Source organism: Electrophorus electricus, chromosome 1 (genome assembly GCF_013358815.1).
Source record: "Electrophorus electricus isolate fEleEle1 chromosome 1, fEleEle1.pri, whole genome shotgun sequence".
NCBI lineage: Eukaryota > Metazoa > Chordata > Actinopteri > Gymnotiformes > Gymnotidae > Electrophorus > Electrophorus electricus.
This window is the reverse complement of record NC_049535.1, coordinates 29,325,681-29,350,557: the sequence shown is the minus strand read 5'-3', so window position 1 is coordinate 29,350,557 and position 24,877 is coordinate 29,325,681. Positions and strand designations below refer to the sequence as shown.

At 43.1% G+C, this 24,877-nt stretch overlaps 1 protein-coding gene across 1 annotated transcript; it reads left to right on the top strand.

Annotated features, from left to right (window-relative positions):
• The first annotated feature begins 317 nt into the window (after window positions 1–317).
• Window positions 318–24,652, top strand: pvalb6 (parvalbumin 6). Its single transcript, XM_026997824.2, has 5 exons — window positions 318–530; window positions 22,846–22,914; window positions 23,265–23,397; window positions 23,529–23,638; window positions 23,934–24,652. Exons 2-5 carry the CDS (start codon window positions 22,854–22,856, stop codon window positions 23,957–23,959), a joined length of 330 nt encoding a protein of 109 aa, XP_026853625.1. The 5' UTR covers window positions 318–530; window positions 22,846–22,853; the 3' UTR covers window positions 23,960–24,652.
• Window positions 24,653–24,877: the final 225 nt, after the last annotated feature.

Genomic DNA, 24,877 nt, shown 5'->3' with positions numbered 1-24,877 from the left:
TTTCATTCTAATGATGCCTGCTATCCTCTCTTCTTCTCTCTGTTCACTTCTCTTCCTGTCCAGCCAACTTTTTTCAGCATTTTCTGATTAACTTTATTTTTCAGTTTCTTTCCCTGACTGATTTTTGAATGAATTTCTTCCTTTCTTCTCTTTTGGAATAATATACTTGCTCTTCTTAAACCTAGAAGCATCATGCAGTCCCAGTGTAGTCACTACCCCTCCCTCTCACTCCCTCTCTCCCTCTCTCTCTCCCACCCTCTCTCTTCCCTCCCTCTTTGCCTCTCTTTATCTTCCTCTTGCTCTCTCTCTCCCCTTCATCTCACCTCCAACCAGTCAGTGCTTCCTCTCCCTCCTGCTTTGTCTCTCTCTGTTTGTCTCTCTTTTCTTCTTCTCTTTCTCTCCCTCTCCCTCATTCTCTCTGCTCTGAGCCCGGACGGTTGGCTGCCTGTCTGCGTCCCTCTGTTTGCTCGGCTCCATACAAGCCTGTCCAGCTGCTGCACTCGCGCCAGGACACGCGCACACCACACCGGGTAAGAGCCAGAACACATACACTCCACACCAGGTAAGAGCTAGTACACGCACACTCCACACCGGGTAGGAGGCAGGGGACACACACACATACACTCCACACCGGGTAAGAGGCAGGACACACACACTCCACACCGGGTAAGAGGCAGGACATGCACAGGCACACACTCCATACTGGGTAAGTTGGAGGACATACACAGATACACAGTCCACACCGGGTAAGAGGGAGGTACGCATGGGTGGCTGAGAGGCATCCGGACTGCTGCTATCCAGTAGAGGACAGGAGAGATAAGGGGAGGGATGAATAAAGGAAAGAGGGAACAGAAAAGAGGAGAGGAGAGGAGAGGAGAGGAGAGGAGACGAGATGACAGGAGAGGAGATGAGAGGAGGTGAGACGAGAGGAGAGGAGAGGGTAAGAGAGCAGGTGAGACGAGAGGAGAGGAGTGGAGGTGAGACGAGAGGAGAGGATAGGAGAGGAGAGGAGAGGAGATGAGATGAGAGGAGGTGAGACGAGAGGAGAGGAGAGGAGATGAGAGGAGGTGAGACGAGAGGAGAGGAGAGGAGAGGAGATGAGAGGAGGTGAGACGAGAGGAGAGGAGAGGGATGCAGCAAAAAGCAGAAGCGGGCAGCAGAAGAAGAGCAGGTGAGGTGGTGAATGGGAACGAGTGAAAGAAAATAAAAGCAAGAGAAATTATATATAAACACCAGAGAGGGAGAAAAGAAATGCAAGAATAAATATGAAAGAGTAAGAGAGTAACATGATAAAAAAGGGGGAGAGAGAGAGGAAGTTTGAGAGAGAGAGGAAGTGGGGGACGTGGGAGAGGGAGAGAGAGAGAGAGAGAACTGGGACTCTGTAAGGTCTGTGTGTGGTTGTAGCATCAACTCTGTGTAATACTGTGTAATATACTCCATTCACAAACCACAGCTGAGCTCTGACAGCCAGGCTGAGCTTTGTCTGTCTGTGTATGTGCATGTATCAGAGTTTGTGTGTGTGTGTGTGTGTGTGTGTGTGTGTGTGTGTGTGTGTGTGTGTGTGTGTGTGTGTGTGTGTGTGTGTGTGGCAGGAGGTGAATGGAATACCTAAAACCTAAGTGTGACAACAGCTGCCAAGTTCTGTTTCTCTATGTGAATGGGAAATTACTTTCTTATTAGTAACAGGACCTCCTCAGTAGGACACAAACTATTATGGAAGAGGATTCCAGTGCAGCACTGATGAAGGTTAGAAGGATATTGGTGGTCGATTATGATGATGATGAAAGCTCCCTCTCCCTGGCTTAATCTGTGCTGCAGAGTGTGAATGTTCAAACAGCTGCACAGACAGAATGCCTTTAGCACCTCACAATCAGCAGTGTGTGTGTGTGTGTGTGTGAGAGAGAGAGAGAGAGTGGGGGGGGTTGGGGGGACACATAAGTGCATGGTCTGCAAGGGTAAAGAGAATAGAGTGAACTATCAAGTGTGAGAGAGTTCGAAAGCTCCAAAGGAGGGTGAGTGCAGGCAGAAAGCGAAGAATCAAAACAATTGCTATTGGTGTGAGGTCAGGGGCAGGAGAAGCAGCGACAGCATACAGGGAGAGAGGGAGGTGCACTTACAGCCTGGCTGCAGCCATGTGGCCCAACCGCTGCACCACTCCTCACAATAGCATGTCTCCCTGGGCTAACGTGCACACAGTGATGCATGCGCTCACTGTCTGCTGTGTTTGATGGGGGCCCGGGGGGGTGGGGGGTGGGTGGGTTAATGTGTGATCTTGAGGCAAAAGTGTTCCAGTTATGTAGGATTGTGATGTGGTTAGTGTGTTAGCGTCATCCAGCAGAGGCATTCTGCAGTGAGAGCAGTGTGTGTGGGTGTGGGGGGGGGGGCAGTATGTGGGTGTGTGTGTGTAAGATGCATCACTCCTGCAGGCAAGCTGTTTGCTGTGCTTAATGAAGTGAATCAGTCTCTCTCTTCTGTACACTTTCTCTCTCTCTTTCTCTCTCTCTCTCTCTCTCTCTCTCTCTCTCACACACACACACACACACACACACACACACACACAAATGAAATCACAGTCCACACATTCTGAGCATCTTACCAATCGACATGAAACTACCAGTCACAACCAACAGTGTGAGTGATGTGTGTGTGTGTGTCTGTGTGTGTGTGTGTGTGTGTGTGTTTGCATGGGTGCATTCACTTAGGTTCTTGTTGTGAGCTTCTGTGACTATCCTTTGTTCTAGTTCCTGGATTTTGTTGTTTGATTACACTAAGCTTCATCCTGCATTAAACTAACCAGTTAACAGGGATTCTGCATTTCAAATCCATTTAGCTTCAAAGCTGTGCATCCATCTGAAAGTGTCTGATGTCTTTATGAAGAGTCTGTTTTGGTACATCGATAGTATACTGATTGCAGTTTTGTGGTATGTGAGTTGGGAGTGCTTTACTGTGTGATGAACACATCTGGAACCTGCATATACTGGCAGTTTGTTAGCGTATGTAGGTGTGAAGGTAATCTCTGTCTGTCTGCCTGTGTGTGTGTGTGTGTGTGTGTGTGTGTGTGTGTGTGTGTGTGTGTGTGTGTGTGTGTGTGTGTAAAAAGTGCGAGTTTGTACATCTACCATATGTAGGCAGCTTCTGGATGAAACTCAGCTGCAGTGATCAGATCCTCATTTCTCTCTCTCTCACACACACACACACACACACACACACACATGCATATACGCACAATATTTTAACACATACACAGAGAAATTAAAGGTTTTTAAAAATGATTCTTGTAATTATTATTCCATTAGGAACCACTTTGAAATGTCTAATAAGTGGTAATTGAAACAGAAGGAGTGTGAGCCAATGGTGTATTTCAACAGTAATTTCAGCACACTGTCCTGTATAAGAAGTGTCTCCTGATGTCATTACTGCACTTAAGAACACACACACAAACAAACCTGCAACACCTTCATCAGATATTCACAACATTGTGCAACCATCCTTTCAGCTGTTCATTAATTTATTTGTCTCCCCTCCTTTTCACTCCTGCCTCCCTTCTTTCATCTGTAGTGCAGAGCTTCTGTACTGACACTTATAAGCCATAACATTACTATGCATGCATAGACACACACACAGTGTAACGCTGACTTTCTGCCATTTTGTCCCAGTAAAAGGGGTCACATTTGAACCTGCCAAGGTCAAACCAGCACGCACATGCCTAGCACCTAAGACCCCCACCATACCAGGACTGTCAAACTGATCTCACAGACCCTTTTAAACTGACACAGATACTGTCAAACTGACTGCACAGACCCTGTTAAGTCTGCTGCAGTTTCCTCTGCATTGTGAGTGTGAGCATCATGGTCACTGTCACCTTGCTGTTCCAATAGCCATTCAAAAAAAGCACCTTCATGAAAAGCTTTGGGTGCTAAATATGTGTTCCTTGTAACTGTGTGGGAAATTTTCATATGGTAACAGGTGTTCTGAGTCGGTCTCGGAGCTGCTCACCGAGCCAATCTTTGAGCTGATCTGTGAGTTGGCATCTGAGCGCTCTCTACTTTCTGTAGGGTTACATTGCTGTGGCTTTGCTTGGCACGTAACCAGTTACACGGAGTCGCAGTGTTTCTGCAACAGCTGAGAGAAAATAATGACCACTGAGTGTGTCCTTGATAGGGCCGAGCTACATGATTGAGGATTAGGCACAGTGTGCTTCTGTGTGTGTGTGTGTGTGTGTGTGTGTGTGTGTGTGTGTGTGTGTGTGTGTGTGTGTGTGTGTGTGTACCTTTGTGCATGTGTACATGTGCACCCATTTGTTTACGTGTTCCTGTATGTGTTCATGTTTGTGTGGCTGTGTGTACTTACATAGTAATACACCCTGACATACATACATAATTGTTAAATGATCAGCAGTTTGCAAACCACTACTATCACTCTACTAGCTAGTTAACTTACAGTTACAACGTTTGGAAGACATGCTTGTCCAAAGCAACTTACAGAATCGCTTTATAATCTCTATCAAATACATATTCTGATGTTTATAGTATCTATATTTCTTCTGTCAGGGAAGTAGAGTTTCCAGCATCAGTAGGGAGTGAGACATCTGTTTTAGTAGACACTGTCATATTTCTGATCGCCTGTTTGCACTTTTACAAAAATTCATGCAACAACCTATACTTTCACTATTACAAATGATTATACCTGGGACTCATTATAACTGGGACCCATCCATTAATTCATCACTCTCTGTCTCTTAGTCTCATTGTCTCTCTCACCCCAGCCCACACATTATAAATGCTCTTTCAGTTGAAATGATAGAACAAAGGGAGGTTTGATTGTGAGTTTTATATTTTAGGCTTTGTCACATTTTTAGGGCTTGTATTTTTACCAGGGCTCAGAAGTCAGGAAGGTGGAGTCTAGCTTTAACTGACACTGAGGTCATCATGGTACTTCCTTGAGTCACCAGCTTCAATTAACCAATCCCTGACCTCCTAAATGAGGTCACCATTTAGACAGAAGTCAGCTGGGAAAGGAGGCTAAAATGGTCTTTAGTTCTCTCATTTTGTGAAAAGGTTTGCCTTAAATAAATGCCTTGACATGGACCAGTTTTGCAGGTGTAGCCTATAAAAATGGAATCTTTTGGGAGAATGATAGGATAAAGCTAGGTTTTGCCATCACATTCTGGCTTCCACATTCTCCTTCTCTATGACAGAAGGCCAGTCATTCATTTAGTCATAGCAGCAATGAGTGTGAGGCATGAGACCGAGAGAGAGAGGAAGATAGGAGAGGCAGAAACGAGGCAGTACGAAGCGGGGGATTTTGACATTGGTCTTTTAGGAATGCAGTTAAACTTTGTTAGCACCATCTGGCCTGACACTTCAATTGAAATATGCATTCACTGGCCAATCAGGCAACCCCAGCTTTCTGGCTGGTGCATGAGACTATAGGATTATGACCATGTAGCTGTTCTCCTTGAAGTTGGTGATACTTTTTATGCACTCTCTGCTGAAATGCTGAAATTAACCCTGCCAAGAGATCCTGTCAGAAACCTGAACCAAATGATCTAATACAATTAGCCTTAAGAGCCCTGGGCCTGCTTAATAGCCCTGGGCCTGCCCCTACATTTAAGGGTCCAATGGACTCCGTCCTAATCACAAAGGAGTCAATCAGATTTCACTTGATTTGGCAAGAGGCCAATGAGAACCTGCCCTGCGAGAATAGTTACCAGTGCAGGGTCTTCTATTTGGCCAGCTTTCTATGCCTAAAGACAATGATGCAATATGATGATCACCTCTACATAGAGATGCTGCCATTGTCGTTCGGAGCTGCCCACTGATGCCAAATGTCCATGCAGTAAATCACCTGCTGTTAGCTGCCTCAGGTGTGAAGACATTCTCTGTTCTCTCAAGAGTTTACACTTAAGTCTGGTGAAATGAGCCACTAATGATGATGATGAGAGTGATAGCGATTAAGACGATAACGACAGCGATCATGCAACTGCTGATGGTGATCACGATGATGATGATGATGATGATGATGATGATGATGATGATGATGATGATGATGGTTATGAAAAACAATTATCATGAGGATAATGATGATGCCAGTGACAATGCTGATGATTGTGATGACAACAGAGATGTAACAAAGTGTAATGAGATTATAAATCTTTTATCCTCTTCTGATATTTAGAGGATGAATCCCATTCCTACTACAGGAATAATACAGGAGCAGACCAGTTAGGGAACATCTACACTGTCAATGTACCAGTGCACCAGACTGCTTAGTGATATTGTCACGGGACGCTCCCCCCCACCAGTCACGTGGTATGGCCTGCCGCATGCAGGGGGGTTCACGCTTGTTTGTGGCCACACCCCCGTGAGGGCACGCACCTGTACGGGGTTAATTGTTAGTGATTGTTAGTCTATTTAAACCGCTGTCAGTGCGTCCCTCACTGTTGGTCATTGTTTGTTTGTCAGTCAAAGCTTATGTTAGTATCCATGTTTGTCTAGATTGTGTTCATGTTACAATCGTTGTTGTTAGGGTTAAGTGTGTTTATGTTCTCTGTTAATGTCATGTGTGAGTGCCACCGTTGTCTGTTACATGTTGTGTTATTAAATGTTTCACAATGTCGAGGGAGTCTGTGTGTCCTGCTCCACGCCCTGCAGCACTCGGGGAACGTTACAGATATTGAGTAGCTGACAGCTGTAATGTATGGCTATGAGCTGTGGGCTAGTGAACGTGAGGGATGTCTCTGGTACTGTAATTGAGAGTTAGTGTAAGTGTTGGGAGGTCTGTAAGTTTGGAGGTTTCCTTGTGAAGAAGAAGAAAGCAGACTAGGGGAATGAATAAACCTTCGTTATGGATGAAAAGAGACATAAACATGGAAATGTGTCCAGTAGTTCGCTCTGAGCTGACAATAATACACTGATGCTTCAGAATTTCATTGCTCAGTATGTTTTTAGAAACATTCACACACACACACGCACACACACGCACACACACACACACACACACACACACACACACACACACACACACACAAACGTACTTACACAATGTACATACACACATCCAATGCACATAGTACCTGAAGAAATAGGAGCCATATACAGATGGTGAAATATATGTATGTGTCTTTCATTAAGTAATGATGATAAATATCTGAGTTTGATTGTCAGCTCTGCATGGCTATGAAGTGTTAATCACTATTGTATTAACTGACCAGTATCACCCCATTCTGTGTATGTGTATTGCTCTAATGGACTGTCTTTCTCGCTCTCTCATTCTCTCATTCTCTCTCTCTCTCTCTCTCTCTCTCCCTCTCTCTCTCCCTCTCTCTTGTGTGTGTATGTGTAAGTGTGACTGTTTTTATGAGTGAAAGCTCTTCAATGTGTTAACTGGTCCTTTGTCTCTCACTACATGTATGGAATTTTGTTACTGTAAAGTCATCGCTCTCTCTCTCTCTCTCTCTCTCTCTTTATCTTTCTATCTCTCTCTCTCTCTCTCTCTCTCAATGAAGTCACCTTTATCCTCTTTTGGTTCACTTTTCATTCAAGCACATTTTACTCTCTCTCTCTCTCTCTCTCTCTCTCTCTCTCTCTCTCTCTCTGGCCCTGTCTCTCAGTCTTTGTAAATACTTGGCATACTGTTCTACTTCAAGATGGTAAGTGGAGTGTGAAGTGTGTGTGTGTGTGTGTGTGTGTGTGTGTACACTGCAAGGTCAGAGTGGAGTTTTCTATAATGCTGTAAGAAAGCCTGACAGAAGTATGACCATAGGATTGCACTCATACACACACAGATATACATTGACACACTCTCACATGCACACATGCTGCATATAATATCAATATTAATGATTATGTATACTTATATTTAATGTTTCTTAAATCATAAATCATTTCAATAGTTCCAACTTTGTCAATGTTTTAATGTACAAGCACAAATATATAGTATATATAAAACATATAGTGTATATAAAACACACAAACAGACCCAAATACACTGTTAGTGTAGGTCATGGTGTGCAGACAGTTGTAGGACAGTTCACTTTTTTCTTATTTCTCAATAATAATATCCGTAATGTAATCCTCTGATAATATTGCCCAGAGCTTGCGTCCTAAGAACATTTTTTGCGTAAGAGCTTATGCTCGTGTGTGTGTGTGTGTGTGTGTGTGTGTGTTCATGTGCATGGGTGCATGAATGGAAGCTCTACCAAACACAAAAAGTTGCTGACTTAGGGGAAAAAAGAGCTCTAACAAATTCTGTTCTCACGTTTTTTTTTTACAACCTAAACACTGACCATACACACACACACCCCAGCAAAGACATGAGGGGAATGCTGATTTCTTTCTGCTTTTTTCTATCTCCCTAAGCCATATGCATGACAAGAATAGTAATAAAGAGAATATATTCTGACAAAAAAAGAGCGAGTGGAAAGGGGGGGGAGATGGGGAGCAATTTCACAATGGATGCCTGAGAAGACGTGAGCTCCATGACACAGCCAAAATGGAGGGTCTGAGAGCAGGTGAAAGGAGGTAGAACAGGAACCTGTGTAGAGAAGAGACTAGAAGGAAATGCAAAAAGCAGGTAAGAGCTCTATAAAGGGGTGACCTATCCATACTGACCAGAGAAGGACTCACAGATATAGAGAAGAAAATTACATTATGTTCTGGGAGAACTGAGACAGAGCTGAGTGCCCCAGAATGGAATGTCCCTGTTAATTTGCTGATAGATTTTATTGACTGCATTGTCATTCTCAATGTAAAATGCTGCATTACATCTGGAAGGAGGACTGGCTAGCAGACAGGTTTGCCTTTGTGGAGTATATGCTCAGTCTCAAGAGAGAAGCCCATCAGAAATTCCTGAGTGAATTCTTAAGGCTGCTCCAAACGGAAAGTATGTATTTGTCTGTTCATTTGTTTTTACATTTACTCATGCATTGTGCACATGTACACACACACACAGACGCACACACATACACACACGTACACACACATCCACACACATCCACATTTGACTAGGTTGGGTCAAGGCTAACGGGCAGACTGCAGTCATTAGTAGTGTGGATAGGCCTTTTGTTCTGCTGCTACAGAGCGCCGAGTCTACAGACAGCCGGCACAGCCTCCATACAGTCTCCTCAGCCCAGATCACACAGGGCCAGGGCTCGAGCATAATGGAGAGGAAGACACAAATGGAGGAGGGGCGGCCAAAGGGATCCGAGTTAAATACAGCTGTGTGTGTGGTGTTCGGGTGTGTGTGTGCAATATGTCTATAAGGAAAATCTTCTGCATGGAATGTCATACATGCCATGTCTTCTGCAAGTCTATTCTTTCTCTTTGCCAAGCCCATTCTTCCACTAAGGTATTTTTAGGACAAGGAGAAGATTACATGCAGTCTTATTTGCCAACTATTTAAATTTCCTGCCATTATTATTTGAGGCCCGTGTCTAAGTGTGTGAGTGTGTGCACATGTGCATGCATGTGTGCGTGTTTGCAGTGCAACCGAGCAGGTTGGTTCATGCTATCTGTAATAGTACTCTATAACTTCGAGATTTTGCATTGCCGTGTCCGCGGTAGAGTCTTCACTATAAGTGTGTCTGTAATTACATGGCACAGAAGGCAGGGCACATTTCAGGAGTTCATGCTTTGCCAAAACCCTGGGCTTAGCCCAGAGCACACACGGCCACACACAGCCTTTGGCCTCCCATAAAACCGGTATTAAACCAATGCTGATCCTGTATAGTGTTGGCTGGCTGAATGTTGATAAGATGGGGCTATAAATGAACAATTTATTACATCATTGCTTAGTGTTATTATACTCACAAATTTATGTACTGAAAATGCAATATAAAAAATTTATTAAGATTATATTACGTTTTAATACTCATTGTGTTATTATTATATTATTGCATTTCACAAGTCCTACATTAATATGTCTCTTAAAATTGTATGCCTATTACCTCATAACTCAATTATTTGTACTTTACGTAGAGGAGTGATGGCTAAAGCTTCTTCTTGCTTTTGCAGTGGTACTACAGCTGAGTCCGAATTGCCTTTAAGGACGACTAGAGATTTAACCTGTTCAGTCCAGATGAGAAGATAGGATTGTGTGTCCCTGGACCATTCCTAAATTCCTCTCCTCTCAGTTGGTTTACTGATGATTCTGTGCAAAGTAGTGTTGATTCAGTGCAATGTAGTGTTACTTTGGTGCAATGTAGTGTTTATAGTGCAATGTAGTGTTGCTTCAGTGTCATGGTACACCATGTCCTCTCTATGCATCTTGCCAACAGAGAGAAAGAGAGTGAGAGAGACAAACAGACATAGAAAGACAGTCAGATGGAAAGCTATACAGGGCTATGCTGAAGAGTCAAACAAGAATCAATGGGTTTAATCTTTCGAAAAGTGATATATGAGGTCATTTCACATTCCCTTAACAGACTAATACCACCTGCCATTTGTCTAAATGTAGTCATGGAATGGGTAGGATGGGGGGCAAAACCAAACAAATCAAGTGTTGCGAAAAAGCAACAGCAGAGCGAACAGGATTGTGTCTGAAGAGGGAGGGAGGAGCGTGCCAGTGCGGCTGGCTCTGAGCATGCGTGCTCCAGCAGGAGAGAGAGCCACGGGGCCCCCACAGGAGCATGACGCAGGAGGGCCATTTGCCAGAGTCACCCTGCATCGGGTGCCCTCCCTGCAGTGCCGAGAGCCAGAGTGCAGATCCACCCCCACCATGCCCTCGGAACCATGATGGGTGCGCTCCACTCTGCACCAACCCTCCACCTCCAGCTCACATGACTGCCAGAGTCTGCTGCACCAAACATTATGAGCATGAGTCATTTACTTTGGGCAGTAATGTGAGTGCCAAGACATGACCTGAAACCAGCTGCTTTGCGCTAGTGCTGCCAGTTAAAGGTGGTTTTGTCTCATCAGCGGCATGCAGGTAATCATGTTTCTGTGAAGGGAAAATGATTGATATATGGGAACAGGGTCACATTCTACTCTTAGGTTTAAGGCCCAAACTAGGAGAAGCTTGATCTGAATTTCTCTAAAGTTTAACCTCAGTGCGAGGATGACACACCCTGATCCCCAGTCAGTGGAGACTGAAGAGACTGAACTCACCCACACTCTGCCAGCTCACTGTTAGCATAGAGAGAGACAGAGTGAAGAAAGGACAAATGAAAGGAGATAAAGTGTGAGCACTGCAGGCTGGAAAAGGGGAAATGGGAGGTGGGTCTGGGAGATGAAGAAGAGCAGAGAAAAATTGAAAGAGAAGCTTTGCAAACTAAATTGGCTTTCTTTTTAGATTCTGTAGTTTAGGAGAAAAGCGTGTCCATGCCGACTGAGCCGGCTGCCTCTCTCCTGTACTCAACCTGACAACCCGCTTTGTCCACAACTCTTGTCTTTGATCACTTTTCTCCACCTTTCCTCTCTCCACCTTCTTCTGTGTTTGTGAGCCTTTCTTCAATGCTGCTAACGTTTCCCCATTTTGCTTCTTCTTCTCTCTCTCTCTCTCTCTCTCTCTCCCTCTCTCTCACTTTCTCTCTGTGTATTACTACAGGGTGGATATGTATTCAGGTCTGACTGAACAGGTTGCTCTTGTAGAGTATTGCCACTGTAGATGCTTCTGTTTGAATGTTGGCTGCATTACCAGCAGTGTACTCTGCACAGTTGTATTGCCACCACAGTCATTCCCTTTACCTGCAACGACCTCTGCTCATGTCACAACTACCTCTCTTCATGTATGTCACAACTACTTCTCCTCATTTCTGTCAATTTCACACTTTTTCTTTTTTCCTTCATCCATTTGCTCTTTCTTTCTTCTCTTCTTTTGAACCCAATATATTTCAGAATGTCCTCTTTCCCCTACATTCTTCAAAAGGCTCCTTTAAATGTGTGTGTGTGTGTGTGTGTGTGTGTGTGTGTGTGTGTGTGTGTGTGTGCGTGCGCATGTGTGTGTGTTAAAAGAACACTGAAACAGACAGACTCATTGCAGATATAGCAAGCACCTGAAGTATCAAACCTCACAACACACAATTACTAAACAATTAGACAAGATGAAGGTTCAGAACTATGCAATCTCAGAGAGTGTGCAAGATTAATTCAGAGTTAAAGTGTTTATAAGCATGAAGAAATGGTAAGGTTTAAATCCCAGTACAGAAGCTTAGAGTTTTGACTTTGGCTGGAGAGATAGTTGGGTAGATGGTTCGTGTAAGGAGTGGGGGAAGGATGCTAAGCCCGCAGGGGAGTTATGCTTTTTGAGTTAGCTGGAGTGAGAATCACAAGACTAAACACATAAGCGAGAGAACTGCACAAGCTTTTTTCCCCCTAGAGGCACACACACACACTTTCTCTCTCCCACACACACATAAAACATCCATTCTTCATCTTTCATATCATTCACTGCCACTCTCTCTCTCAAACACACACAGGATTTCACAGGAGAGTTCCTGGTCATATAAACGATGGTTTATGTAATTGCTAACAAACATCAGTGTTATTTATGAATGAAGGATGAGCCACCTCATGTGTTTTTTCATATGTTTTTCATTCCAAAAAATGTTTCTTTCTGAAGACCTCTGATCACACATGAACATGCACATGCGCACACACACACACACAGGTTTTTGTTATTTTACCAAAAGGGGTGATAAAGAACAGAAAATAAATAAATATTGCAGTCAGTCACTACTCAAATAATTGAACATGTATATCTAAACATTAGTGGATGTGATTTGAAGCCTATTTTGACCTGTGGGTCAAAACCTCAAATGGATGCTAACTGGTTAACTTCTGCTGTATCCTTGGGGAGGACTGGAAACTATTTTGGTTGTTACTACAATCATAGAAAAGGCAAGGCAATCAACTAGTAGTCAGATTGCTGTATAAAAATTAGTCTTAGCCAATGAGTGTAAGAGGAGGGTCAACCCTAAAAAACGTAATACTTTGCAAAAATCCTTAAAAAGAACAAATAGCTTATTGTAATGAGTAGACTACAGTATTTTCCAGATGGCGAATTATTTTTGCTAAATGGGGCAAAAAAACGACACCAACCAGAAGCAGCTGCTTTACACAACGCTGAATGTTTCCGAGTGTTTGTTTTCGCGTTTGTTTGTCTGTCTGACGTGATTGGGGGCCTCGCGGGGTCTAGAAGCCGCCAGTAAAGATTGTAATAATGAGCAGATGCACGCGAGCTCCGGGGGGGCGTTTTAACTCGAACGTCTTGAAGCGAGCGAGTAATTCGGTATAATTGAACTGCAAACGCGGAGCAGCGCGGATGATAGGCCTCGTTCACCACAGTTCATCGGCGCGCATTACGGCTGCGAAGTAACACGTTGTGATTTAGCTGTCTAATGCATGACTCCTGCCGGAGTAGAAGTAAGGAGAATTCTACTTTTAAAAACAAATTATCAACGGATTCCTCGCACATGGGTGGACGGCATATTACCCGCGCGTAATCGTCGCGTCTCTCCCCTTCTTCGCCATCCTCACGCTCCATAGCCCCTGAAATTGATGGCAGGGGCGATACGGCGCTCCAGCGAAGCGGCTCCCGGGATCGCACTCCTAGTAGGGAGACCTTGAGAGGAATTATATTCTGAGCCGCATTGCGGCTGGTCTCCACGCACTCTACGGCAGCGAGGGCTGAACTCTGGTGCACAGCAGAGTGGAGGGTCGCAGTGCAGACTGCGCTTAAACCGAAGATAAACAGGCAAAACATTAACATTACTGTATCCTTTTAAAAAAGAATCTTTAGGCTCATACATCACCTTTCATTGTCAGGACTGCGTTACTGACTGGGGATTCACAGTTCACAGTTCACAGGTTCATTCCATTCTCCTCCTGCCTGCTATCGCGCCTCAACGGAGCAATTTTGGTATGGGAAACACTTCATAGCCTTTAATTAGGAAGTATTCCTGCGAATAGACAAAAGGGTTAGAAGCGTTCTTGCATTTACGCGAGAAAAAAAATCCATTACATTTACAGCATTTACGACATTGCTCTTTTTCAGAGTTACTTAAAATTCTTTGTTTTCTTCACTTAGACACTTAGAAAACTCAGAAAAATGATCTACACTTTTGGAATTTTAGAATCCAATGGAATGAATGTTGTGACTTAAATGGCGACATTTTCAAATATTATCTTCAAACTCAGAAGGACTTATACAGCTGATGAAGGACCTCTGTACCTATGGTGTGTGTATCTCTCTCTCTCTCTCTCTCTCTCTCTCTCTCTCTCTCTCTCTCTCTCTATATATATATATATATATATATATATATATATATATATATATATATATATATATATATATTATATATGTGTGTGGGTGGGTGTGTGTGTGGGTGTGTGTGTGTGAAACTGAAATTCTGTCACGCCCCAGTCGTTGATCAGCCAAAGAACCACCAATATCACAATTCACAACTGCTCCCCTGTTCACAGTCACCTGTTTATTAGTAATCAACTGTGCCCCTGTCCCTCATCTCACTAACTCCTATTTAAGTCCAACAGCTGTCATTCTCTAGTGCTTTACAGTTGAACTTCTACAGTTTCATCTGCAAAGTTTATTCTTCTGCCTGGACCCATTTTTGTTGCTGGTCACACTTTTAGCATTCAATTTATTTATTTTTTTTACTTTTCATTAAAACAATTCTCTGTTACATTCACTCACATCTTGCGCTGTGTCTTGTGTCTACAAGATTTCGCAGATCGCAACTGCAGTGTTCTGTGAACATGTAAAATGTAAAATGTGAGTGTAGTAAATGAGGTTTCCAGAGAAACAGCACATGTAAGATGGTGTTTCTGGAGCATTTTGCTTGTGTAACTGATGAAGGATATCTGCTTCTTTGGAAACTTTGTTTACTACACTTATGTACACTTATCTACATTTTTACTACTTATCTACTACCTGTTTTTACTGCCTTTTTACTACCAATATTTACTTATTCAATTGATTTATCACAAATTATTAAATGCAGAATTTGTGATCAGTCATGTCTAGGGCTCATTCAAGTACTTCTTGTAGCGGTGGATCTTCAGTGAAAACACTGTAGTTCACCTGACTGCACTTACAGAGGAATCTTGAGGTGCGGTTTCCCTTTAATCCCTCAGAGAACATAATGTGAGGACACAGGACGCAGTGCATTCATAGCTGAAGCATTCTGCACCAAAAAACAACAAACTTGTTACACGTGTACATTCACACCTAAGATCCAAAGTCAAAATGTTTGGTGTGGCTGGGTGTGGACATGCATGTCTGCATTCTAACACATTCTAACACCTGTATGTATGTGTTTTAAACTCATGCTCATGCCTTGTACTTTATCTTTGACATTTATAACTAGTGCCATATAAGAAGCTCTCTTTCTCTCTCTCTCTCTCTCTCTCTCTCTCTCTCACACACACACACACACACACACACACAATTCTCAAAGCTTTATGTCTGTAGTTAACATTAAATAACACCTCCTCAATCTAGCTTAATTACTGTGGATGATAAGGGGCTTCAAGTGACTGCAACTCTCCATCTCCTTCCATCCTGTGTCTCTCATTTCTTTTCTCCATGTCACGGTTGTATTACCCATTCAGATTTATTCTCTGCATGAGTGGCATGACTGAGGAGGTACTGGATCCATATCAAAAGTTCATTAGTTTAGAGATATACCAACACTCTCTCTCTCACTCTTCCTCTCCCCCACTCTTCCTCTCTCTCACTCTTCCTCTCCCTGTCTCTCTGTTTCCACACTGCCTGTCTAGTTTTCTCTCCCTCTCTAGTTCACCCCAAGCCCCCACCTCCAGTACTTATGTAAAGTTTCTACATTAATATGATATGAATGAGTTGTGTATTGATATATGAGTGACACTATGTCAGATTCATCTAATGCATTATTATTATTATTATTATTATTATTATTATTATTATTATTATTCACCACATATCTGGGTCAGTGTGAAAATGGTTTAGCATCCTTGAAACCCACACACACCTTTTAGTGTAATGGAGTCATAACCATATTTCTGTCCTTACACCAACACAGTGAAAGAATGTAGAACCACAGTTTGGCAGGTTTTATCCTTTTCTTTTAACCTTTTTCTTGTATAATGAAATAAAGATGTTTTGCAATGTTGTGATTTATTTATTTTTATTTTTGTTCATTTGTTTGTTTTAAATGAATGTGGAAGACGTTACAAATGAAAAGTCTGACTCCTAGAGATGTCGATGTCTGGACTCTAGACTCTTTCTTGCAATTTAATGATCTAGACTTTTAGACTCTGGACCCTTTTTTCACTGTCTATGTCTTTGTCTCTGTCTCTCTCACTATTTTTGAATGTGAGGTATTATTTTATTTTATACTTGGCTCATCACCTGCAACTCCTGAATGAACTTCTTACTGCAGTTTTTCATGTCTACCCTACTGTATTTTTCATTCTCGTCTTCACCTTTCAAATACTCTGTATCTGCGTCAGCTTTGGTTCTCTATCCTGAAAAGTGCTGAAACAGAACTATAACTGTATAGGGTGCAGCTCGAAAGAGTCTAGAGTCTACAAGTGGGTGGGCCATGTGATACCTGTTGATGCTGGCAGGTGTCTCATAATGCCTAAGTGAGTTGGAGACTCGCCAGTTAATCAGCAGCCCATCTGGAACAACAGTTCAGCACTGTGCCTTTCAAACACTTGCTGTCAGACACATTAACAAACCTTCTTGCATTTAGAAAACTTTCATTATTCCAACCTTCTGGAACAGAGCTTTAAATAGATTAGTTTCCTACTGCATTTCCTTGCATTGTGATGCATGATCAAGTTGCATTGTTTGAACTGTTGCTCTGGTAGATATGGAAGGCTCTGTTGGTCTGACAGTGATTTTTTTGGGAGGGCCAGGGGCCAAAGCACCAGGGGGGCGGAGGGCCAGGGTGCAGAGGGCCAGGGGCCAAAGCACCAGGGGGGCGGAGGGCCAGGGGGCAGAGCGGCAGGGGCCAAAGCACCAGGGGGGCGGAGGGCCAGGGTGCAGAGGGCCAGGGGCCAAAGCACCAGGGGGGCGGAGGGCCAGGGTGCAGAGGGCCAGGGGCCAAAGCACCAGGGGGGCGGAGGGCCAGGGTGCAGAGGGCCAGGGGCCAAAGCACCAGGGGGGCGGAGGGCCAGGGGGCAGAGCGGCAGGGGCCAAAGCACCAGGGGGGCGGAGGGCCAGGGTGCAGAGGGCCAGGGGCCAAAGCACCAGGGGGGCGGAGGGCCAGGGTGCAGAGCGGCAGGGGGGCGGAGTGTGAGGGAGTGATGGGCTGGAGATGGGAATGTAGAGACTATACACTATATGGAAAGGACCTTAATAATTTAAAATATGTTTTATAATAAATAACATTTTAAAATTATTTATAACTACATTTGAGCTACTGTGAGAGATGAAATGGAACTGATTGTCCCTGAATTATGAAATCCTTATCAGTGTTTTTAGATGAAGAAATGTTTTAGCTGACATAGTGCCTGAAAAGCAGTCAATGTGTTCTACAACCACAATGAAGCATATTTAAACATTTTCTCTTTCTATTAGTTTTATTGCACTGCAGCATTATGTTGGCTCTGCTTTGGGGCGCTGATGTGAGATTTTGGTGCTAAGATTTGGAGACACGATGTGATTCTACCTGCGAGTACTAATATTAACATTTCCCCCCCCTACCACCACCACACACACACACACATTCCTCACACACCATGAGACATGAGAGCAGCAATCAGCACTCCTGTTATCCTTCCCACACTGTAGTGTCTCTCTCTCTCTCTCTCTCTCTCTCTCTCTCTCTCTCTCTCTCTCTCTCTCTGCACCTCTCTCTTACTCAGATATTCCCTGGTAAGCAGCTGCCCAGGACCTCCACAGACAGAGACACTGATCCCCTGGTACAGCTCCTGGCTTGTGACTGATTTGATACATTTAGTGTTGAGAGCAAAGAGGGGCTACTGTTGCAGGGCTGAGGAACAGAGGGAGAAACCAAATGGAACAGTGATTCAAATGAAAGCTGTGTAGGGCTGGAGAGCTGTTGTTCTGATCAGTTAAGAGTGAGGTTTCATTGGGTTCAAATAAGAGTGAGGTTTCTTTGGGTTCAGTTAAGATTGAGTTTTGTTTGGGTTCATTTAAAACGGAGGTTTCTTTGGGTTCAGTTAAGAATGATGTTTGTTTAGATTCAGTTAAGGCTGAGGTTGGTTTTCATTTCAAATAGCACAAGGACACCCCAATGTTCTGAATATGAAATATCAAATGTTGATAGATCATCAACATCCTACTTTAACTGGAGCTTTGCTTTGTTTAAAACCACAGAAACTCTTTAACATGGTTTTCATCCCTTTTGACAGGTTTCTAGTTTCTGCTATAACTACCCAGCTCAATATATTCCTAGCCACTGTCCCTCAGAAGTCCGTTAGTTCCCTGTTTTTCCCTGTCTTGAGGGCATCAAAGACACAACCAATTTCCTTATTATTGGAAATGGAGAACTGAGTTACTCTGGAACATTTAAAGTTCCCATCTGTGAAAAATAAAACAGTCAAAAACATGAGTATTACTTTCAGTAGTGACCTTTGGTTTGAGAGATATTTGCTCTTTCTTCTGATCTACCAAAGAACTCCATCTCTAGTTTGAAGAGCATGCTAAATGTTGCCGAGAGATTTTAACACGCAAGAAAAAGTAATCTACACTCTCTACCTGGGTACCTTTTAGAAGTGATTTTTAAATTCTTTTAATCACCTTCAAATGCGTTCATTGCCCTGCACAATGAATTGATTCTTAGGCATGCTTCTAGATCTACCAACAGACATATGCCTGATATAGGCCTGCTCACTACCAGAGTACAGTACGGGAGGACAGCCTTTTGTAAGAATATGGCTGTAAGCTCTAGAATTCATTTCCTAATGACCTGAAGTCTTTTAATGATTGCACATTAAGAGTATTTTAAAGACCTATCCATTCTGATTAGCTTTTAATTACCCTGTACTTGTTTTACATTACTCTTACATTATTTTCTACTCCTGTATTTCATTCTATGTTTCACATTTGATGTTTTATTTGTATGTTATTGTAATATATTTTATTTTTATACCTTCCATAAAGCACATTGTAAACGTATTGTCTATGTAATCACAGAAGAAAAATCTGATGATGCCATTTTCGCTTAAATAGCTCTTTTTTAAACAATGGTCTGTAAAAAGACTCACACACAGAACAAGTAGAAAAAGGAACTGAAACTAACTGGAGAAACGGGGAAGATAGATACATGGGTGGATGGCAACATTTCTGAAATGATCATTTAAGTAAAAAGGAATGAGTCTCACTGAAAAAGCACACAGTTTAATTAAACAACAAATAAAAGCATGACATTTAAACCATACAATAAAGCAGGGAGCCACACAACAGCATGGGAGTCCTGGGAATTGTGCTCCTCTCCACCCTTTCTCTGGCCCACTCCCACTCTGGCAGCCACCACACAATCACTATTTCTATGTCTTCCCGCACAGAACTGAAAATGATCTCTTGTTCTCCCGTTTCCATGGCTTTCTAAATTCTCCACATGCTTTGACTGGAAGAGGAGATTTCAAAACCCTGCTGAAAACCTTTCGGCAAGCCATGTTGCAGCACTTCCAAATGAACAAGATCAGTGAGCCGCTGTGCATGGAAATGCACTGGCCAAGCTGGCCATCGACTGGACGCCCATTCATCAGCAGACGGGACAGATAAAAATCGCCCTTAGAAGGGGTCACAAACTGTGATAGAAAGAAGTAGAGACTGAACAGGCCAGATAAGCAGATACTGGAAACTGGAGAATTGAACAGTGAAAGAGAAATGGAGAGCATATGTTTGAGTGTGTGTGTGTGTGTGTGTGTGTGTGTGTGTGTGTGTGTGTGTGTGTGTGTGTGTGTGTGTGTGTGTGAGAGAGAGAGAGAGAGAGAGAGAGAGTGAGTTGAGAATCTGAGCTCCGAGGCTGCTGCCTACATACAGTCAGTAATCTACTGCCTGCGTAGTGTTTTTAAAAAAAGGTTTGTAAATTGGTCAAAATGACAGACTCCTTACCTTCTTACCTTCTTACCTTCTTCCTGCGGTATTGCCTATTGGTATTTTTATCAATGTGCTGGGTTTTCTGACACTTTGTCATCTGGCAATCATTATTCTCTCTGTCTCTGTTTCTCTCTCTCTCTCTCTCTCTCTCTCTCATCATCCATGACCCACCCATGGCTTATTGTACTTGTTCATATGCGTGTATATTTGTGTGTGTGCATGCATGCATGTGTGCATTTGGTAGTATTTGTGTGTGCGTGTGTTATGGTTCTGGCTATCCCTTCTTCCAGAAGAGACTAAATAGATGCCATACACTCATGTCTCACTATGTTCTCATGCAGTGAAATGAGTGGTGAGCAGAGTGATCCCCCCTCCCCACAACATCTCCCTCCTGCCTGCACAACTATCCACACCAGAGTCAACAGAAGCAGTCCTGCTGCTGTCTCTACCTGACCTTTGGACATGTCATCCTCTGTTAATAATAAACATAATAAGGAAATTCCTGACTAAATAAATACTGTAATCGCTTGTATCACAGATTTTATGTGCTAGTTAAACCTAACAAAGCAGGCCCTCAAGTAACAAATGCCATTCGAAAATATTTGTTCTCTCACTTTCCAACCTGACTGTATCATTGAAGTAAATGATCCAACTGTCTGTGGGGATGTGGTTATTATTCTCAGTGGATCTGAATGACCCAATCAGTGCTTTGGTGGAGCATGGGGTGATGTGGCAGAAGGCCGCCAGGCGCAGTGCTTGAGCAGCAGAGAGATTAGGAAGAACTCACAGACATCTACAGCAGAGAGATTAGGGAGAACTCACAGACATCTACAGCTGTGTACAGAGATTTCCGAATGCCAGATAGCAAAGAATTTCACATTGCAATCTGCAACAAGCCTGTACTGAGAGCAGTATGCATAGACACCACACACACACACACACACACACACACACACACACATACACACAAACAGACACACACACACACACACACACACAGAATTTCTGTTTCTTAAGCCATAGTCACACTTAATCAAACAATCCTACATGCACAAATGCAGTTTTTCATACACACAGACTCACACTTACACAAAGGCAAACACACATTTTGACACACGTGGTCAGCAACATTTCAAACGTCATAATTTATACAGTCGGGCACATTCTATACACCCCCTATGACCACATGAAAGCACAAACACCCATCACACATATTTCGCAGAGCAATAGAAACACACATTCACATACATTCATATACATATACACAATCTCCTGGAACAACACAGTTCAAACTAATATAAACTAGGTTTCTAAAAATGCAAGTAAATTCTGCAGATTCTGCCCTATCCTTTCACTTACCAATTCTCTAGCCAGCTCCTACACACATACTGTACACACATCACTACATACAAACAGATGTTTCTACAAGCTTCATTAGAGTCTAAGTTTAACTCTGTTTCTTGCACTGCTAGCATAACAGTTTCTGTGTTTCTGTTTCTGTGTCAGTCAGTCAGACTTTCAATACTACTATTCTTCAGATCTGCTGAGTCATTTTAATAAATACATTTCACTGACATGTCCAGTTTCGTATTTCAGACTTCAGTAGGGACATTTGCACAGAGCTGATCCTACTGCTGACAGCAACTTATTCATCCATAAAGCCAGTGAGGTCGTACGAGGCCAGAAACTATGAGGTCATTTCTCCCAAGCTCACATTTCAGTCGATTGTTCTTCACCTGACTGCATGGCGACAACCTGGAACAGCAGCGAGGGCGGAAAGCTACAAGGTGTGCACTGCTCTTGAACCTGCATGTCACCTGCATTTCACGTGCATGTCAAATGCACATCACCTGTGTGTCTCCTGCATATCACCTGCGTGTCACCTATGCGTCACCTGCACTCACCTACGTGTCACTTGCATAGCCAGCTGCTCCTGCACCTCCGTTCCAAGCAGGTCTCTGCTCTGCAGTTCTGCAGTGAAACAGCTGCTGCAGCAGCTGTCCTGACCTATGCTAACCTTCTGACTTTTGACCTTAGACTTCTCATGTTTGGCCTCAGTGTCTTCTGTGTGTGAGTGGCGTTCTGCTGCAGGGCAGAAAATGTTGCAGGCGAGTTGGGAGGATAATGGGGCCTGTGTAAACTGAGCTCGGAAATGGCCATGTAACCAAGAATGCATTACACAACAGTAGCACTATAAAATCCTCCTGTACCCAGAATCTGTCAGCAGCTCACTCTTCTTGCAGAGCATAACGTCTTTCACTCTGACAACTCTGCGGAGGATGGGGGTGGGGGGTTCTATGGATCTGTGCAAATGGAGTGTGGTTGCATTTCAGTGGTGTGTAAAGTAGCAAGGGCAGGCTTAGCGTAGGGCTAGCAAGGGTAGAAGAGGGCAAAGTCCTGAAGTGTATGGCATTTCAGAGTGCATATAACACTTTTGTGTGTGTGTGTGTGTGTGTGTGTGTGTGTGTAAGAAAGAGATTGTATTACTATATCAAATGCAGCACATGCTGACTCAGGATCTGGATCACAGTTATGAGTTGCTAAAACAACATCACACACACACACACACACGCACGCACGCACACACACACACACACACACGTACACACAGAGACACATACATGCAACACACACTAAGCACAAAGCATATTCAAGCATGCAGCATCTTCTTTGCGCACACTATTATTTTCAAATTAATGACTTATTTCATTACACTTTTTTCATTAACAACTAAAAATCTTTCTATTCACTAATCGTCTATACTGATGTCGCTTTCTCTCTCTCTCTCTCTCTCTCTCTCTCTCTTTCTTCATCTTTTTCTTGTTCTCTCTCTAGCTGCAGAAATGGCAATGAGTAGCATTCTAAAAGCTGATGACATTAAGAAAGCCCTGGATGCCTTCAAAGGTAAGGAGAGGAGTGTATTCCCTGCCCCCCACCCCCAGACACACACAGCCTGCCAGCTGATGCTTTCCCCAGCGCAGATTTAACTTCATCCAGAACTCACAGACCGTTCACTAGACTCACACTTAGTGAGCATTATTTCACGACTCTTGGGCTCTTTGTGTAAAGCAATTCTGTTTTTCAAACCTTGTACTGTCTAAATCAATGTGCTCTCATGATTCTAATCTCCTAAAGGCTACAGAGTCACAGAGCTATAATAAATCTTTTACTTGTGGAAACGTTCACGGCCAAATTGAAATAAATAAATAACATGTCAACAGTGTTTCTGTGCTAATGCTAAGCTTTTGTCTTAGTTGCAGACTCTTTCAACCATAAGAAGTTTTTTGAGATGGTAGGGCTGAAGGCCAAGTCAGCTGATGATGTGAAGAAAGTCTTCCATTTACTGGATGCTGACCACAGCGGCTTCATAGAGGAGGAGGAGCTGAAGTGAGACGAAAACACAGAATGTGTGCACGCACACGCTGTCTATGTATAACTTGCTGTAGCATTTAAAATGCTACAGCATATGTGTAACCTATGTTAAATGTGCATGTGCACTGTGTGTATCATGCATGCAGATTCGTTTTGAAGTGCTTCGCTACTGATGGAAGAGACCTGACTGATAAAGAAACCAAAACCTTCCTACAGGCAGCTGACAAAGATGGAGATGGCAAGATCGGCGTGGATGGTAAGGCATGCATTTGGGTGGAGCTAGCATAGCACTGAGGAAAACAAGAGCAGAATGTAGGACTTTAAGTGCTGTGTTACACAAAGGAAACCTGCCAGCATGGTCTCCTCTATTTCCGTACTCCACTATGGACAGTGGAAAAAAGAGCAAGATAAATTATACAATGATTCAATTAAATAGAATAGAATAATGAATAAATATCTACTAACGAGAGTAAGGATATTTGCAAAAATGGAAATTCTAATGAGCATTAAAGGGCCTAACCACTATTTCTCTTTCTATGTCTGTCCTTCAGAGTTTGCTGCTCTAGTCTACGAGTAAACAACACAGTCCTGGCTGACCTCATTCCCTTATAACCCCAAGACCCTGACTGAACACAAAACATGTTCTCTCTTCCATCACTGACACACCCTTGCTCACTACTGACACACTCATGGTCCTTTCTTGATGCTACTGTTCACATCACCTGAGCACCCTGCACTACAGGAAGGGGCACCAAACACACACATACACAAGCTACTCACCCACACACTCACCTTGCAGATCTTCACCCCTGCCCACTCCTTGCATACAAGCTATTTGTTGTTTGTTTTTTTTATACAAGTGTGTGTGTGTGTGTGTGTGTGTGTGTGTGTGTGTGTGTGTGTGTGTGTGTGTGTGTGTGTGTGTGTGTGTGTGTGTGTGTGTGTGTGTGTGTGTGTGTGTTTCTGCTAGTGTATAGATAAAAAGGCCCTGAACTGGGCAAGGCCTCATCCTAAGTATGTAGATATTTAAAAAAAAGGAAAGATCACCCCTCTCATCTCATCGTTTATTCTAGACTCCCCTTTCGTTTCGGTTTCCTTTCATCTCTCTATTGGCTGCTGTCCTCCCCACTCACTGGCACTGCGCTCTCTCCATCCTCATTCCTTTCTTCTCTCTCTTCTCTCTGGTATGGAGTTGCTGTGAAACATACCAAATGGAGAAAGAGGTTAAGCTGTGAAAAAAATCAAATAAAACACTGAGAAAATTCCTCGAGCCCTGACTCACTGTGAATCCTTACTTTACTTTTTTGTTTCATTTTGTTTCTCACTTACCAGACATTCAGACAGCATGAGTAAGTGAGGGAGTGAGTGAGAGTTTGGTAGGCTTAGATACACAAGTCTGATTAAAAATCTTTTATTGCTTTGTTGCCATCCTGAAAGAAAGAGAGAGAGAAGAAACAAACAAAGAAAGAGAGACAGAAAGATAAAGAGATTAAAT